This window comes from Podarcis gaigeae (genome assembly GCF_964106915.1).
Source record: "Podarcis gaigeae genome assembly, chromosome: 17".
NCBI classification, from domain to species: Eukaryota; Metazoa; Chordata; class Lepidosauria; order Squamata; family Lacertidae; genus Podarcis; species Podarcis gaigeae.
In genome coordinates, this window is record NC_139694.1 from 35,988,925 (window position 1) to 36,007,602 (window position 18,678).

Sequence of the window (18,678 nt, forward strand, 5' to 3'; positions counted from 1 at the left end):
TTAGGTAAGTTCATGAAGAGACCAACAAAGGGTAAGTTCGGTGTTGTTCACATTGCTGAGAGATGCTACTGAAGTTGTAGATGGATGTTAATGAAGTTGTAGACAGCTGTTTGCCCCTGATGATGCGCTTTTACTGGGGCTTGCAGATAGCACACTCCCAAGGTAGTTTTCCGGGCTTCTTCAGTGGTCTAATCTCAAAGCCCTGATATGTATATTGATATTCAATTTCATAAAGAATACTATTTCTTGGCTTAAGCTTAAGAGACTGATTTGCTCATTTATTCTAGGCTGCCACATGACTGAATAATGTCTGTGGCCACACACCATTTTGTTGCAGGGCTCCAGTCTGATCAGAAGTCCAAATGGCACAACACATATACCCAAAGAGGGAGGTAGCAGCAGATTTGGGGGCCCCAGAACCAAAGATTTACATAAGTTTCTAAAAGGTGAAACAGCCTGTGGAGGAAATGGGAAACCCTCAAAAACCACCCAATAAGGGCTGAGGATACTAACCATAGGATGCTGCCTGACTGATGAGAAAAACTGGGTCATATCTACAACTTAATTTTAAAGTACTTTTATACCATGTTAAAAAGCATGGCTTCCACCAAAGAACCCTGGGGAACTGAGCTATCCAAACTGCACAGTTTGGATAGCTCAGTTGGTTGGACGCGGTGCTGATAATGCCAGGGTTGCAGGTTCGGTCCCCAAAAGGGACAGCTGCATATTCCTGCATTTCAGGGGGTTGGACTAGATGATCCTCAGGGTCCCTTCCAACTCTAAAATTCTGTAATTGTTGTTTGTTAAGGGTGCTGAGCATTGTAAGCAGACCCCCTATTCCCCTCATAAGCGAATGGTAGCTTTTGGAGGGGAGTAAGGGATTGCAACACAAACTAGAGTTTCTATAATTTTTAGGGGGAATACATGACCATTTAAAGCACCTTTAAATGTACCGTACAGGTGGCATGTAAGTTTTGTTGCAGGTTTCACTTGTACAACTCTGTTAATCAGCTAGCCTTGCTAGTTAGCTCAGTTGGTTTTAATTCCTAGAGAATGCATGCAATAGTGCACATGCTACAGAGAAACAACATATTCTCCGCTGCTTTAGATATTTTCCCCTTTCTCATTTATGCTAGACCTGAAGAATTCCAATGATAAAAAAACCCACTTCGAATTTACAAGTGAATAAAATGCCACATTTTCCAATCACACGGAGTCTAGCTCTGCTTGTGAAGGAACAGAAAACAGGCACAAATTCACAATGAAACACTGGGATGAAATCCACAGCTCTTTTCTGTGTGGCTCCTCAATGCAATACAGTGATACCTCGGGTTACATACGCTTCAGGTTACATACGCTTTAGATTACATACTCCGCTAACCCAGAAGCACAATGAAACACTGGGATGAAATCCACAGCTCTTTTCTGTGTGGCTCCTCAATGCAATACAGTGATACCTCGGGTTACATACGCTTCAGGTTACATACGCTTTAGATTACATACTCCGCTAACCCAGAAATAGTGCTTCAGGTTAAGAACTTTGCTTCAGCATAAGAACAGAAATCGGGCTCCGGTGGCGCGGCAGCAGCAGAAGGCCCCATTAGCTAAAGTGGTGCTTCAGGTTAAGAACAATTTCAGGTTAAGAACGGACCTCCGAAACGAATTACCGTAAGTACTTACCCTGAGGTACCATAGTATGAATTTGCCAGACTCTTTCCAATGTCTGCCTCCAGCCAATGACAGAGCTGTGTTGCGCGAACCTCAGGAAAACAAGCAGCCTCTAGGCAAATGCTTGCAAATGAGCATGGTCGCCATAAAGCAATGTGCATGGTGCATATGCGCTAGAAAGACAAGCAGTTTCATCATCAAACCACCTCCAAGCGGAGAAGGATGGGCTCTCATATCCTACTGTGTCTCTCTTTGGTTCTCTCCATCCACGGTGAGTACACACATAGCTGGTTGCCAAGCTAGAGAGGCCAAGAACTTGCAATAGCCAGTGGGAAAGACGGGGAAATGAGGAATTTGGGCCTTGTGCTAGAATAGAGAGAATGAGCATGATGGGCTAGAGAAATCTACACACCTCTTGTGTCTTTCGTTGGAGGTCAGTCAAGGGCCACGGCTATGGTCTAGGAATGGCAGGTAGATGTAAAGGACTTCAAAGGTCGGTGTACGCCTAAAAGGCTGGAGGAGAAAACCCAGACCTACTCATTCAATCATCCCTCCATCTACCCACTAGGTACTTACGAATAGCGATGGTGGGAAAATTCGACTCAAATCAGATTTAAAGGCAATCCTATCTAGTCCCCACTTTCTAACCAATATATTAATGCTGAAGTATAGTCACCCATCAGAATGCACACTTCTCCAATTCGCGCAGTGTAGTTGTGCAGCCAAGTGATGTATATAGAAATGAACACTCTAGGGCGGAGTGTGCATAAGAAATGCATCTATCAGTGACAATGACATGCACAAATATATTATATTCTATAATGTATAGGAATTTGCTCTGCAAAATGTGTGCGTTGGCAAAACTGGTATAAAAATATGTGTATACTAGGAGAAATTCACAATAAAATGCAGGTGAGGTTTTTTTTAAAAAAAATAACAAAATGATGTGGAAATGTGGAAAACTGAACTTAAGACTAGAAAAGTTAAAAACTCAGCAGAACTGAAATGGACAAACTGGCCCATTTTTGAAATGCTGACTCCATAAGCGAAATATATTAAATACAAGGGGGTGCAGACTTTCAAGCTAAAAATTCTTCAGCAGGTGTGCCATCAGAGCCCCACCCACACGCTGTTTAATTTGGCACATTTCAGCATTTAGGTAATTAACATTCTGAATATAAGACACATAAAGGGACTAGTCCTTAATGTAATTGTATGAAATCATTCTTTCCAAGCCTTGTATTTGTGCTCTGCTGATTTTGCAAACCGTAAAGTGGATGTGGTGGAGATGGGGAACCGTGGACTCTGCAAAGGTCTCAGTGGTGAATGATGTGCAAAGGCAGAAACAACATACGACTGCAGATTTCAGGTTCTGCTCTCCATGCTCCTGCTAAAGTGCTGAAATGGGGATATGTGAAACTCCCAAGCGGAGATGCTTCCAACTAAAATATTAGTGACAGCTATGCTTCAGCTTGAAACACTGAGATGGAACTAAGTGCCACATTAGTTACGATCTGCCTAAAAGCTTTAAAGGCTATTTTATGGGGAAAGGCAACTGTTTTCAAGGAGAGTTGAAAATGGCAGGATGGGTGCACTGGGCAGGATTCTACTCACATTAGTAGAACCCTTCACAAGGACCTCTTTTTGTGGGTTCCACCCCTCTCCGCCCTCTGTGAATTGGTGGACCGAGCTTTCTCATTTCAGTGGCGCTCTGTGCGACACCAAAATTCAGTGCCCCTCACCATCTCTCGCCTTCCATTTTTAGTCATTTTTGCGGCATCCCCTGCAGAACGCTCTTGGTTCACCGCCCAGTGTGGACAAACAGGTTGTGCTCCCCTAAATCTACCTCTGCCCTATGCCCCTGAAATTGGCTTGCACTGACAGAACAATCAATATAGCATGAAATTTAATTTGTCCCGTTATATTCACAGAGTTACTGCCCCATTATAATTTTTCTTTTTTTATATAGTTGAGATTTCTGAATTCAACCTGTTTCGGTGAACCAACCTGTATGCTGCCAAAATGTGCAATTGACCCAACTCTCAGCTCTTTTGAGATGTGTTTCAATGTTGGATTATGATGATGATTATTAATTAACCCCTTCCTAAACTACTTAGGTGCTAGAAATTATTAGGTTAAAAACGGCAAAGCCCTCCTGCAGGCTTGCAATAAAAGAATGTCTCGATTGCTTTTTTGATATTGTTATCGACCTATTATATACTGAAGACAGTTTACAAAACCATAAAATATCTTTTAATAGCAGAAAACTTCACATTAATACTTTTTTAAAAAAAAAAAGCCTCACATATAAAAATCAATGTGATACAGCAAAAGACACGAGTAAGTCACTGGATCACTAGTCCTTAAAGAACATCTTTAAAGGTGGACTCGACATGGCTCTCTTGCAACTAAAATACAGATATGCTAGCACACACCTTGCCGGAGTTCACTCCACAACTTTGGGGCAGCTACCCAAAAGGCTCTGCTTGAGCCCACAGCCCATTGTGCCTCCCTTTCACTTGCAGGAGCAGGGCTCTCTTTCTTGATCTCAAGAAAAAGGTGGGGCAGGACACTTCTCAAGAGGGAAATATCCTGTGATTTACAACCAAGGTTTTGTTTTTTGTTACTGTTAACATTTTCTCGAAATAAGAAGCCCCCCCTATATTTTATTTATTTTCTACCCCATTTACTATATGTATAGGACACACATATGCATATGTGTATTTAGCATGTGTCAGACAGTTCACTCCCATTATCAGGCTGAAATTTTAGCTTCACAACAGCCACCTACTTCCTTCCTCGCAGGTGGAGCGCTGCAGCCTCTGCCCACCCAGCCATCGCAGGCCTCCTTTGCTGAGGGGTCCACTGCTATCCTGCCGTGCCCTCTGGAGAGGGGCAATATCCAGGAGTACCATGCCTTCTGGTTCCAGCAAAAGCCAGGAAAAGGCCCGGTCTTTATACTGAAGCATCACATTGATGGCAAGGTAGAGCGTGCTCCTGCATTTGATGAACGTTTTGTGGCCATCCGGGATGCCAATACTTACACGTTGCAGATCCGGAAGGCGAGCACGGAGGACAGCGCCACCTATTACTGCCTGGCAGAGGCAAATTATTTCAACACTGCTGTCTCAGGGAGTGGAACACAGCTCAGTGTTACAGGAGGTGAGCGAGAATACCATGGTTTAAGAGTGGAGCACTTGGGCACAGGGAGCCCAATGTACTACGGGAAGCATGCAGGGGGGCTTGTGTAGCATAGAAGTTATGAAGTGTGCCCTAGGAAATTCCCAGCTCAGGTCTTGCTTTGGGCATGAATTCACAAAGTAGCCTTAGCCAAGCTGCTACACCTCAAATTCATGCTTGCAGTGTAGAAATAATAGCACTAGCAACCTTATAGGGTTATTGTAAGGTGAACTGCTTAATATGAACACTCAGAAAAGTGATATCAGAAAAGTGGGATCCAACTTATGCATTCCAATATTGCAAGGATTTCCACTTGTACAGCAGAACTCCCCCCCTGCCTCTTCTCGCCCGCCTGCGCTCCCCGAATCTGCTCTGGAGAGTTGTGGGGGAACCCAGAGCAGATTTAAGCAGGGGCATGAGGGGGAGTCCTGTTGCACAAGCTGAAATCTTTGCGTCGACAGGAAACTTACTTAGCACTTTGCTGCATATAGGCAGACTCCAGCTCCCATCATCCCTGGTCAATGGTTACACTGGCTGGAATAACAGGAGAAGCAAGTCCAACAACATTTGGAGAGCTGCAAGCTCCCCAGCTCTGCCATATTCTTTTTGTCCTCTAATGCCCTTTCTCTACAGCAGCAGACTCCATGTACACAACAGTCTGCAACGATGCCTTGCGTGTTCACCTGAAAAACACATTTTGGGCAGTGGGTGGAGGGAAGGTGTCAGAAAATAGAATAAGAGCTTAGGCATATTTACCTTTTGTCCCACTCTTTCTAAGCACAGGTCTGGGCTTTAAAGCTCTACATCTGAGCATTTGTTTGTTTGTTTGGCTTTTTTATGCCCTGGAGCATTCCCCATGAAAACCTGCTCTTTAAAGCTGAAGCACAGCCAATGGCAATTGCATTTGCTCCAATTCTGCTTTAAAGAGCGGGTTTTGGTGTGGAAAACTCCAGACCAAAAAAAAAAAAAAGTGCTGGGAAATACCTGAAAAGTATGGAAAGGCAAGTATGGATAAGCCCTCAGAGTGGAAGAGGAGCTCAACCACAGAAATGCTTGCGCAACCTCCACAAGAAAATCATCAACTCCAACCCATGCCTCTGGGGCCCAAACGACGCATTAAGTTATCCAGGGTGGCATTTTTGTGTGTGGGCTCTGTTAAGTACTGCTGGGGATTCTCAATTAACTTTGCTTGGAAAGCCCCCGTTCAGCACCACCACCCAAAAATAATCAGGTCACTTGGATTCTGTGACCCACTCATGGTTTCTCTTTCCCAGGCAAATCAGCAAAGGAACCGGCTTCAGTCACCCTCTTGTCTGATGCTTACCAGACAGCTGACTCACCCACCATCCACGCCTTGTGCATCGCCGAGAAATTCTACCCAGGGTTCCTAGAGATCAAGTGGAGTGAGGCTGGAGTCAACATATCAGAGGGGGTGACTGCTGGGCCGGTGGTCTTGAACGAGGATGGTTCCTACAGCGCCAGCAGCATCCTGAGCATCCCTCACAGCCGCCTGACCTCTGATATCTCCGTCAAGTGCTCCACATACCACATCGCCTCCGGAACCAGAGCGGAGCGGAGCCTGGAGCAGTGCCAGGAAAAGTAAAGGCCTGCCGAGATCAGCAGCACCCCTGCCATCTCCTCCTTCATCCCTCACAGCCAGAGGGGCAGCTCCACTCCTCCTTTTGTGGTTCCCAATAAAGTCACCTTCACATTCCTACTGTGTATATCTAACCTCAATTATTGGTTGAACCTTGAATGGGCACAATCCACTCACCCACACAATCATTTCCGCTGCTGTGTACAGAACCGCACCAAGTTCTGCTTATTTCAGAGGCCAGTTCCCAGGTGGGACAATGCTGGAGCTTTGGCCTGCCTGGAAATCATGTTGTCTTGAGCCTGGAAGCTGGGCTGGTTGTGCTCATGCAGAGGTGAGGAAGAGGCTCTCAGCATGTGCTCAGAGGCACTCTCCTTTATTATTATTCCACAGGTTCCAGAGCTGGACCCCAACATACCAAAATGGTTCTCAAACCAAGACATGACTCAAGTCAATATCTGAAGCTTCTTTGGTGAGAAATGTCCAGCCGATTGGGCACATTTTTTACTGTGTAGAGGCAACTATTTGGCTGTTGTCCTGTGGGACAAGCGGAGGCCGAGGGATGTGCAGGAGACCCCATCCTTTATCCACACTGCAGGGATGGTGCCATCTTGTCCATCTGAGGGAGAAAAATACCTTGGGTCAAACCTGCAGGGAACTGTTTTTGAGAACATGTGTAAGCCAAGCTGTCTTGAGGGCTGCCCTCACCACCTCCACCTTCAGTTGGCAACACTAGGAAGAATCCTGCACCCATATGTCTCCTGAATGTGTATAGTTTGTGCCTCCCCTATTATTAGTATTAGTATATTGCCCTATACTCACAGGTCTCAGGGCAGCTCACAACAAAAAAACCACAATATATAAACACAAAATATGTAATACAAATAAAAACAAGAACTCAATAATCCCCACCCTCCCCAACACATTTTAAAAGGGCATAAATGCCAATCTGCTGAAGGCCTGGTTAAAGAGGAACATTTTTTTGCCTGGCACCTAAAGGTATATAATGAAGGTGACAGCCAAACCTTCCTGGGAGAGTATTCCACAAATAGGGAGATTCCAATTGCCCTAGTCTGCATCAGAGATGGGTAGGGGACAAGTGTAGATGCCATGGATGCAAAGTAATTAAAGATGTGTGTATTTCATACATTTAAGGCACATAACTTCCCACCAAGAATCCTGGGAACTGTGGTTTAGGCCTCTGAGAGCTATGACTCCCAGTTCCTTTAATTACAGTTCCTAGGACTGGGGGGGGGGGTGCATAAATTACTTCTTTGTTTCATATTTGGAATTTTTTTTACCATCTAGGGAAACAACAGATATAAGAAGCATTTTACAAGAAAAAAACCCAAACAGCTCTGTATTGATGACATGAGAGATGGCAAACAGAAGGTAGACAGGTTTTCAGGGATTACACCCCTTCACCCACTCACGCAGGTCTTGCTTTTCACAGTGCTTTTTCCACTCCTTCCTGCAGAAGGCAAATTGGAGAAAGAGGAAGTCTGTTACCACAATGGCTATTCCTAAGGACAATTTTTCATGCATAGGGATCATAGCATTTTCTCAAACTACAATGCAGTTGCAGACCAAAAGGATTAAACCATAATCCATCATAGCATGGTTCAAGCCACTAAATTCAAGAGAATTCTAGATGCAATTCCAGCAAAGCACACTTACTAAGGGGTAAGTAGTGTTGGACTGACTGGGTAAACATTACTTTCTGAGTAAACATTCATAGGAACTGGTGGCTGGTACGCGCACACACACACACACACACACACACCCCGCAAGGCCTTTTGGTGATTTTCATAATGGATCTTGGACTGCACCATTAATTCATAATGTGCCATTTACACTGAAGGCTCCTGGCTTCCACCTACTGCTCAGTGCAGGATACACTGGAATTATCAGGTGCAAATTAGAGGACATTTAACAGTTATGAACAGGTGATAACTTTGGCAAGTGAAGCTTCTTTTGTCACTGCATAACAATACCTGCCAAATTTCACCTGCACAGCTATTCAGAAATGGTCTGTGGTTTGCCCTGTTCTCCTTAACATCCAAGTAAGAAGGCTTCTCCTATTACCGTAAGTTGGGTTTGTGTTAACATGACATCCTCACACCAGTGGCATTTTAGCTTGTAATTCCTCAGGACAGCGATCTGCGCTATTTGTCTTACGTTTTGTTCTCTATGTGTTGAAAATATTGCACAAATAAATGCAACCAAACCACTCAAGTACACAAGAATTCCTGCATGTGTTAAGGAGCCCCATCTTTGGTTAACCATCTGCATCTCTATGACACGGTTACCAACTTTTTTCTGCCAGGGACCCTGTGCCTTTAGCTTCTGCGTAGTAAGTTAGAAATCAGCAGCTGTGGGACGGCAATTCAGTGATAGAGAAAGCTTCAGCTATGGATTCCTGCCTGTTTCCAGGTTGTGAAAGGCACTCACGGGGGGGGGGGGGGTGATAAGACTTGGCTACTCTACTAACTGGTTTCCTTGGATGCCTCTGACTTAGGCAGCAATATCTGGCCTCCCTTCCCCACAGGTGGGCGGAGTTTGCGGCACCAAGCGGGGCTCACCTGGGCGGGTGCCACCCACCTGCTTGAGCTGGCCTTTGACCCGCCCTCGGCCAGGGAGGACGATGGATGGCCGGCCGGGGGTGGGCCTAAGGCCAAAAGAAAAGAGGCTGGCTCCTGGGCTCAAGCCTCTTTTGCTGTTCTTCCTAATAATTTCTTGCTTATTAATTTCAGCCTAGGTCAGCGACCTTCTATTTAATGATTCTTTCTTTACAGGCTAATATTTTGCATTCCAGGTTAGCGGGCGCTGCTGCAGTCGTAAGATGGTTGTTGTATTCAGAACCGGGAAGGAATTTTCCCTGCATTGGCAGGTTTCGCCTTCCTGTAGCAATTTTGTCACAACTTTGGCGGTTTTTAGGCCTTGGCAAGGTAGCCTTTAGTCTAACATCAAGTTGGGGGGGATGCATTCATGCTCCCTCCACATGCGGCGGCGCTTGCAGGGCCCGTTAAAGGGCAAAAACCGGGAGTCCCTGGCCCTAGAGTGGCAGCATGTAGGTCAAACTCCCCGGACGAGGTCATGCTGTGTAAGTTTGCGCTTTGCAGTCCCCTCTCACTGGGCTTCAACTGCCTGCATATCCTCAGCCAGGCGGGCTGAGAGGGTTACCTGCCAAGGCCTGTGCCAAGTTTCCCACTTCTGAAGTTCAATAAAGTTGTGGCCAATTTGAACCCATACTCTGGTCTCTGGTCTCATCATTTGGGATAATGGGGTAGGCACCACAGACAGGGTTTAGCGCGTGTGCCCACAAGCAGGAAAACATAAAGTGAGCGTCTCTCCTCCATTAGAGATCCAGCTTGTTTGAAGCCAAATGATTGATCCAGCACTGAAAAATGACAATTTGTTAGATCAAGCAGGGGAACCAATGCTGTTGGACTCCAGATCCCATCAACCGCAGCCAGAAAGACCAATGGCCAGGATTATGGGAGTCAGTGTCCCAGCAGCTTCTAGAGGCACACAGGACCCCCATGTCTGACTTGGATTTTTTAGTGATAAATAAATCAAAGCAGGCCTGGCTTCTGTGCCTTTAACAGCAGCCTGGCACACATAAATTAAGGCCAGGGAGAAGATGTTCCTGTCATAAACTGATAGGAGAAATGCCACCTGCTTGAGACCAGCATGTAAGGCTGTTATAAAAAGCAGTGGGGGGTGTCTGTCAAGACTATTTCGGCAGGAAAGAGAAATACAGCTACAGAGAGAGCAGGTCGGTTTTGGTAACACTGGAACAACCATGCGAGAGAGGTGTTTGCAGAGTTAGCCCCTAGAGGGCATTCAGCTGGGGGACGGACGGACGGACGGACGGACAGAAGATGCTCTCATACCAGGTCCCCATGCCTTGGGGATCTTTCACAATCCTCTTGACACATAAGATATCATCGTGAATATTCGTATTTAATAAATCTAGAAAAGAGAATGAAAATGTATGAATGGAAGGGGAAGTCGGTGATTATTATCACAGGGTTAGAATAAACTAAAAGACAAACTTAAGGCTAATTGCAGAATCAAATCTCCCGAGGACTGCCACCTCTAACGACATCCTTTAGCAACCCCCATGTAGCAGGAATGGAAGCAGCCCACTTACTCTCTCCCCATTCCTCTCATCAACAAGGGTGGGGGTCAGGGGTGCCAACTTGAATAAAATATTGGGGGGCTTTGGTAACTCCGCCCTGCATAACCGACCACATGATGCGACACATGCACACCATTTGAATGGCAATACCCAGTGCAAGTAGATAAATAAGTACCGCTCCAGCGGGAAGGTAAACGGCATTTCCGTGCGCTGCTTTGGTTCACCAGAAGCGGCTTAGTCATGCTGAGCACATGACCCAGAAAAACTGTCTGCAGACAAATGTTGGCTCCCTCGGCCAATAAAGTGAGATGAGGGCCGCAACCCCAGAGTCGTCCATGACTGGACTTAATGGTCAGGGGTCCCTTTACCTTTACTCTATCTGAATGGGGGAGCTGCTTTTAGATAAAATTGCTGAAACAGCAAAGCTGACTGTGTGGATGTAAAAATCAGGGACAGGACACTTTGCCCAGTTCCATCACAATGGCTAAAACGCTTTGTTACTAAAGATGGACAAATCTGTCAGTTTTCTAAGCGTCTCATTTTTCCAAGCTTAAATTCAGTTCTCCACATTTCCACAACACTATGCAATCACCACCAACACCCTTGTGAAAATCTGCCAGCATTTTAGTGCTTTAAGGGTTGTTGTTAGATATTGCAACTAGATTATGAAGCACTTGTAATGAGCACTTGAAAGCACATTACAAAATATTAGGCACTTGATCAGCTGCTAAGGTATTAGCAGCCAGCAGGTGGTGCTGTTGTCACATACCTTCCTTACCTGAACAAGGCAATTGTTGATGGATGTAATTGCTGAAATGACAAACCTCACAGTCTGCATGTAAAAATTAGGGACAGGACAGTTTGACTAGTTCCAATGTAAAAACACTTGACTACAAAACAAATAGTCGGGGGTTTTGGAATGGGAAAAGCTCAGCTTTTGCTCCTGGATTATCCTTGAACCAGCTGCCAGTCTTTTGCAGCCTATGAACTCTTATGAAATGGCTTACTAACATTCTGAACAAGATTAAGATATCCTTTAAAAAAAAGAGACCATATTCTGCCTGCGTTTTTGAGCTGGATGATTATGTTTCGATGTATTGGCATTTTAAATACAACAAAATTAATTTATATTTTTGAGCTGCATTGTTGTGTTTGGAGGGATCAACATTTTAACATAAAAATATGAATTCAGCAATGTGTTATTACTGACAAGACTAAAAATGTGCTTACTAACCTAAGAGGTATTATGCTATTAAATCAAGCTCTGTTTTAATTTGAAAATATAAAACAAAAATGTCAGGAAAGGCCAGTAGTATATATTCCAAGGACTGGGAGGCCGTGACCCTCCAAGTTTTTGCTTCAATCATCCCTCACCATTGGCCATGTTGGGTTGGGGCTGGTGGTAGCTTGAACATCATCTGGATAGCACCAGGTTCTGCACCTCTAACATAGCATTTAGCAAGCTGTTCCATTTTCTCCAGCACCCCACCATTTTGCCTGTCCCCTCTGGCACAGTGCCACCTGTGGCAGAGGGAGGGAGGCAGGAAGGAACTCACCTGCACAAGACATGGAGCAAAGGTTCTCTGAAAGGGTACCTTCGTCTTTGCACCACCAGCCATTGTTGATATGGAAGATGCCGTAGTCTTTAGTGCCATCCTTGCGCCTGTCAACAGCCTCTGTGTCAAAGCCAGTCTCAAAAAACGACATGCAGATCCCTTCAGGGAGAAGAATAGAAGTTACACTTTGTAGTAGCGGCCAATTTATTGTTCCAGAAAGGCTGGGGATGGGAGCAGTTGGAAAAGGAGGAGCTGCAATCCAGGGGCATAGCTGCTGCAGATTACTAAAATATAAACCACATTCCAAAAGACCACCAAATCATCACAAACTTTAATCAGATTTTCATTGGATTGTTGTTTGCTCTGATTTAGCACTAAATTTGGAGAGAGTTTTTTGGGGAAAGTGGTGAGGCAAAGCAAAACAGCCTAGAAAGCATGAGACAAGCGGAAAACCGCCCAAACAGATGGGTGCACAAGCCCTTAGTCAAAGTCTGCCCTTTCAGCTCAAAAACCGGGATGCACATCTTCTGGGATGTGATGCCGGGTGAATCAATTGATGTGTGCTGTAATCTCACCCCCCAAAAAACACTTTTTTCAGGGTGCAAGAGCGCAGCTCCCAAAATGGCCGCCATGATCTCGTGTGAAAAAACAGGATATCCCATTTTTTTCTGAGGCACTTGGTGGATATGAAGTCTTAGTTCCTCAAATACATGTAGGGAAGGAGACATTTGCTATTTTTTCTTTCACTACAGCACATTTTACAAATCATACAAGAATCCTCCAAATCTGGGGGAAGACAAGGCTTTACCAAGCCTCCAGGTTTCCCTCATGTTGGTTGTCCTGTCAGGTCAGGGCCCAGTAGGAGCTTCCCCCCTCCTCAGGTGAAAAGCAGGTCAGCTGTGGCTAGGAGAGCTGGGGGTGTGGTGTGTGTGTGTGTGTGTGTGTGTGTGTGTGAAGACTGGCATGTCCCAAGATAAATTTGGTGACTGAGGCAGCAAGTAACCTGAGGCACCATCTGCCAGGAATTTTCCCTGAAAAAGGTCCTGTATTGTACAGGTGGAAAACTTGCAATCCCCCAGATGTTGTTGCACATCAACTGCTATCATCCCTGCTCATTGGTCTTTGGCTGGCTGAAGCTGAGGAGTCTGGAGTGCAACATAATCTTGAGGACAACAGGTTCTCCAGCCCTGCTGCAATGTAATTTGGGCTCTGACCTGTAGCTCAGACCTCAGGGGCATGTTTTATTCCTGGAAAAAGCAGTGAAAGACACAGAGGAAGCCTGAGAGGATATCTGTGGGAACTGGTGAAGCACCGATTGCAACTTAAGAGGTGAAGAAAGTTCCATCTAGAAAATTGGAAACAAAGGTAGCTCTCAGATTGCTTTTGTACAGTGCTTTTCTTTAAGGGGAAAAAAGGTGCAGGTGCTGTGGACCTTTGAGTACCACCAGAAAAAAGCACTGCTTTTATGTACTGTCAAGTGACTCTATGGGAAAAACCCAGTCTAACATAGGATGAAGCTGTGCAGATCTACAACAGAACTGATAGACTCAGAATCTGCAGAAAACCCAAATTGCTATATGTTCTAATTCAGTGTTAAATAGAAGATTTTCCATGATGATGATGATGATGATGATATTTATACCCCACCCATCTGGCTGGGTTTCCCCAGCCACTCTGGGAGGCTTCCAACAGAACATTAAAAACAGAATAAAAATCCAAACATTAAAATCTTCCCTAAACAGGGCTGCCTTCAGATGTCTTCTAAAAGTCAGATAGTTGTTTATTTCCTTGACATCTGATGGGAGGGTGTTCCACAGGGCAGGTGCCACTACCGAGAAGGCCCTGTGCCTTGTTCTCACAGTGAGGGAACTGCCAGAAGGCCCTTGGTGCTGGACCTCAGTGTCTGGGCTGAACAATGGGGATGGAGACGCTCTTTTGGGGATACTGGGCTAAGGCCGTTTAGGGCGTTAAAGGTCAGCACTAACATTCTGAATGTGGCAATGGCATGGGGAGTGCTCAGACACAGACTAGGAAAGCTTGGAACTGTACTGTCAGGGAACTGACATCGGAGCCAGAGGTGGAGGCAAGGCTCCCAAGCGATGCTGGAGAAGGGCCCAGCAGGGAGAGAGGGAGCTCATCGGCTGGGGAAGGAAATCAGCGTAACACCAGGGATAAAGGGGGGCAGATGGGGGAATCGGCGAGGGGGCTCCAGGACTCCCCGCCAGAGACCAGCAGGGAGAGCACGGGTCCTCCGCTACCCACACCCACCCTGCGCAGAAGACTTCCGCGCAGGGAAAGTAGGCGTAGACTTGGCGTCAAAGAACTTATTTGCTGAAAGAAGTTCAAGAAACGCCCACTGACGGATTCTGCTAGTGACTGAAACAGCCACAAAGTGAAGGGCTGTCCAGACAGAAAAGGTTTAACCAGGCAACCTAGCCAAGAGTGGCGGCAACTTATGCATGAGCAACCCCTAGAACCATTACATGTGCCTAGAAAGAGCAGGGCAAAAGGTGAGTGTGGATGAGCCCTGTGTCAGATCTGTGTACCTTCCATTTGTGTAATAGAAATCTGCTTCCAGAGAGGATCATCTCATGTTGCCTTATGGCAATGCTGGCTCAGAGCAAGAATGGGAAGTAGAGAGGCATTCATTCAGAGAGGCATTCATTCATTCATTCATTCATTAGGTCTTCAGATAATGGAGTGCTTTGCGGGAGCATTCCTAAGAAGGAAGCTGGGACAGGTTTTAGGCCAAAGCAAGTAAATTGCCACCCTCTTGTGGACGTAGAGACAAGGAAATGATGTCTGGAAAGACCATGGTTGTTATCTCACTCCTTCCTCCCCCCAACATTTGAAGTAGGCTCTGCGTTGAGAAGCTACACTCACAGTTGGCCAGGCTGTACCCCTCATATCCATCCAGTCCGCTAACTTTCAGCACGTGGTACAACTCGCAGCGACCAAAGATCTTGGCTTGCACAGTGACTGCAAAGCAGATGAGGAGGAGGGTCTGTAATAAGTGGATCATCGTCTTAGCTGCTTAAATGGGATGGGAGGGAGTTGACAAAACCTCTGAAGTTAACTCCTTTAGGGAGAAGCAGAAAAACAGGAAGGTTGGCTCAAACAGGGGACAAGAGACATAATGTTTTAAGAGTGACAAAGGTTGGAAACACCCCTGCCCTCTCAAAATAATACATTTTTTCTGTCCTGGGCAATCTCTGGGTAGGTTTTTCAGCATTGTTCAGTTTGTACCAGGAAAATGCCAGCTGGAATGAACACTTTTTGGCTAGTACCAATCACCCCCCCCAACCCATTCCTTGGGATATTTATGAGGGATGAACTTATATAATGTATGTATAAATGCCCATTTGAAGCTCTAAATCAACAGGGATGGCAAAACTCTTCTTGGACTCCAACACCAATAATCCCTTAGCATTGGTCATGCTGGCTGAGACTGATGGGAGCTGGAGTCTAACAACATCTGCAATAATAATAATAATAATAATAATAATAATAATAATAATTTATTATTTGTACCCCACTCATCTGGCTGGGCCTCCCCAGCCACTCTGGGCAGCTTCCAACAAAGATTAAAAATATAAGGGCACACATTCCCCATCCCTACTTTAAACAAAAGGAGATGGTTGGGCTGAAGTACAAGGCTTTTCATCTATATTTCCCTGACTCTTCAAATGAGTCTGGCTCTCAGTCTCTTCCTTTGAGGTAGTAGGGAGAGAGCTGCATGTTATGTCAAAGGTAAGGCAAGGCACAGAGAAGCTGTCAGCTTTACCAAGTGTGCAATGTGCTTAGCCACCTTGTGATTTTGAGTTGGAAATACATCAGTACATCCCCTTCATGGATCACTGCCTTGCTGTGGCGAAGGGGCATGAATAACTCAGAGAAGCTATGAGCTATGCCGTGCAGGGCCACCCAAGATGGACAGGTCATAGTGGAGAGTTTTGACCAAACGTGATCCACCTGGAGCAGGAACCGGCAAGCCACTCCAGTATCCCTGCCAAGACACGTGTGTTCGCCTGACAGCAGAACTGTTAAAGGGGCACCCTTATTACTGATTTTGAGTTGGAAATACATCAGTATCTAACTGTCCATCTTCCACTCATCCACATTATTTGAACACAAACAATACCCTCCGTTGAGGAGCTGCATTCACAAATGGCCTGGCTATGATCTTAGGAATCTCATGTTATTTGTATAGTATGAATGTGGAGATGAGGTTGCTTTTTGCAGAGGAAAAGCAGCAGGTGGGAGGAGGCCTGATTCACCCTTCCCCTAGGCACTACTTTACTCCTACTCCTTACTCCTACTCCTTTCTTTTCCCAGCTTCATCAAAGGCCAAAAAAAAAAGCACAGCTGGAAGAAGAGTCTGAGGGAGAAAGTGGTAGGTAGGATTAGATATCACCCCTCCCACCTACCTCTTCTCCCCTTTCAGATGCTTCCTCTGTTGGTTAGGACAGAGCCCGGCTTTGCCAATATAATGTGTATTCCTAGAATGAGATAATGTGATGCTTGGTGATAGTGGGATGGTTTCAGAACCCACGCAGCAGTGAAAGTCAACAGTGAGGAGTCATCTGACAATAAGGCAAGATCTGAGACTAGGCTGAACCACAGGGGGAGAACTGGCTGTGACAACTGTCTTCAAGGCACCCATTACTATCTCATACACCAATAGCTCATGTGACACCATGAAAAAGGCAGGAGACCAGGCCTAAGATCACAGCCTTTCTAGCAAGTGGATGCTATGAGTCAATACAAAGCTGCCAAAAACTAAAAGATAAGCAGTGCAATATGTACATTTGGCAATAAGTTGCCAAGTAATTTAAGACCATTTTAAGGAAAGAAATACAAAGCATCCAGGCTTTGCTGTTCATTTCAGGGCATTTGGATTCATTGGCCTAGGAACCCAAATGGTGCCAGATCAGTGGATGTAGCAGGTGGAAAGGAGATGCTGAACCTTCTGCCCCTGCTTTTCCCTTGCAACTCTCCCTGTGCCATGAAACAAATATACCTTTGGAACACCCCCCCCCCAGGGTAAAAGCATCTGGCAGAGGAAGTAACCAGGGGAAATCAGATCGTAGAGACAGGGTTAGGCAGCACCTGCCCACCACATCTGTGAGTCCCAACCTCCCTTGCTGCTTTTCAGCTTGTAGATGACAAGCCAGGTTCCCACACCCAGCCCTACTGCCAGCCACATGTTGCAAGGCCCAGATTAATCAGGCAGGATACTACCTGAACTTTTCTTCCTTAGATCTTCCACGGGGAAAAGAAGCTAACAAAATGGCTAAGCCTAGCAGGTAACTCTATTGATCTCTATTTTTTATTTTTGGTTTGAACATTTATTTTACGGAAAAAGACGGGGGATATTTTAAATAGCTACATACATAATAAATGAAAACAAATACGAACTCTGGGATGGAATGCCCCAAAGGTCTGTGATTCTGAACCAGTCTGGAATCCTTATGCCCCATCCAGTTCCCAGTTTCTGTGTCCAGACCTTGCTCAAGTGACTTCCACCAGAGGACAGACATGGCTAGCTCCAGAGGGTAGCAAGGCTGGGCATCTGCTGGGAACCCAAGACCAGCAAGGGGCCCATTGCCCCCATTTACATTATGAGCACCCAAAATACTGGTGGTAGTGTATGGGAATTCCTGTTCTGTGCAGCTTAAGCGGGTCCACTGAAGGTACCTTTCTGGAAGACACACACCCCTTAAATCCTGGGAGAGGGATAGATATAAGTGGCAGCAATATTCCCAACAAGATTTAAAATAACAATAATAATAATAATAATAATAATAATAATAATAATAATAATAATTATTATTATTATTATTATTATTATTATTATTATTATTATTTATACCCCGCCCTCCCCAGCCAAGACCGGGCTCAGGCGGCTAACACCAAATATAAAAACAATTGATTAGAATACAATGAATTTTAAGAGCATTTGTTGGAATTGCTCTCTTTTCTTATGCATTGTAAAATGAAGACAAATATCAGAGATGTGGTTGCCCTCTCTAAACGACATGCTTCCCCTCAAACTTCCCAGCAGATGGGGCTGCAGGGCAGCTTCCAGAAAGCAAAAACCAGTTACTGTTCCCAAGTCCCACCTAGGTATCCCCATCACCCTGTTCAGCTCACGGTTTGCAAGAAGAGGGATGAGATCCTGCCAAGCTGGCCAGGGAAGCAAGGATGTCCTTCTTCACAAGGGGAAAAGCAGAGTGGGAGAGGCCAGGGAAGCCACCGTGGCTTTTGCATGGAAGCTGCTGCCATCAGGTTCTGACGCCTCTTCCTCTTCCATTTAGAACTTTCGAGGAATTCCAGAACTTCCTGAAAACTGTCTATGAGATCATTTCATCTGAGGACACAAGAGGTCAACCCAAAGGCACTGTTCACCACAAACAGCACCTTCAGGTGCAAACAGCAGACAGGACAGGAGTGGCGGGGGATTGGGGCTGCTCCACAGGAAAATATTGTGGGCCCCAATCCAGATCTAGCTGCTTTGTCTTTAAAATTAAGCATGC

At 45.5% G+C, this 18,678-nt stretch overlaps 2 protein-coding genes across 4 annotated transcripts; one reads left to right on the forward strand and one right to left on the reverse strand.

Moving 5' to 3' along the window:
- LOC310834472 (immunoglobulin gamma-1 heavy chain-like) lies at window positions 1–6,562 on the forward strand. 2 transcript variants are annotated; one of them, XM_083717960.1, is made up of 3 exons: window positions 1–31; window positions 4,474–4,830; window positions 6,123–6,562. In XM_083717960.1, the coding sequence occupies exons 1-3, from the start codon at window positions 13–15 to the stop codon at window positions 6,449–6,451; spliced, it is 705 nt and encodes a 234-aa protein (XP_083574086.1). In that variant the 5' UTR covers window positions 1–12; the 3' UTR covers window positions 6,452–6,562. The 2 variants fall into 2 exon arrangements, with proteins under 2 accessions (XP_083574086.1, XP_083574085.1); XM_083717959.1 differs by lacking the exon at window positions 1–31 and adding an exon at window positions 1,724–1,939.
- A 1,222-nt stretch (window positions 6,563–7,784) lies between these two features.
- Window positions 7,785–18,460, reverse strand: LOC310834533 (lysozyme C, milk isozyme-like). 2 transcript variants are annotated; one of them, XM_083718014.1, is made up of 5 exons: window positions 18,265–18,460; window positions 15,026–15,221; window positions 12,143–12,301; window positions 10,339–10,417; window positions 7,785–7,913 (listed from the first exon to the last, which is right to left on the reverse strand). In XM_083718014.1, exons 2-5 carry the CDS (start codon window positions 15,162–15,164, stop codon window positions 7,847–7,849), a joined length of 444 nt encoding a protein of 147 aa, XP_083574140.1. In that variant the 5' UTR covers window positions 15,165–15,221; window positions 18,265–18,460; the 3' UTR covers window positions 7,785–7,846. The 2 variants fall into 2 exon arrangements, with proteins under 2 accessions (XP_083574140.1, XP_083574139.1); XM_083718013.1 differs by having other exon boundaries at window positions 18,296–18,457.
- Between the last annotated feature and the right edge of the window lie 218 nt (window positions 18,461–18,678).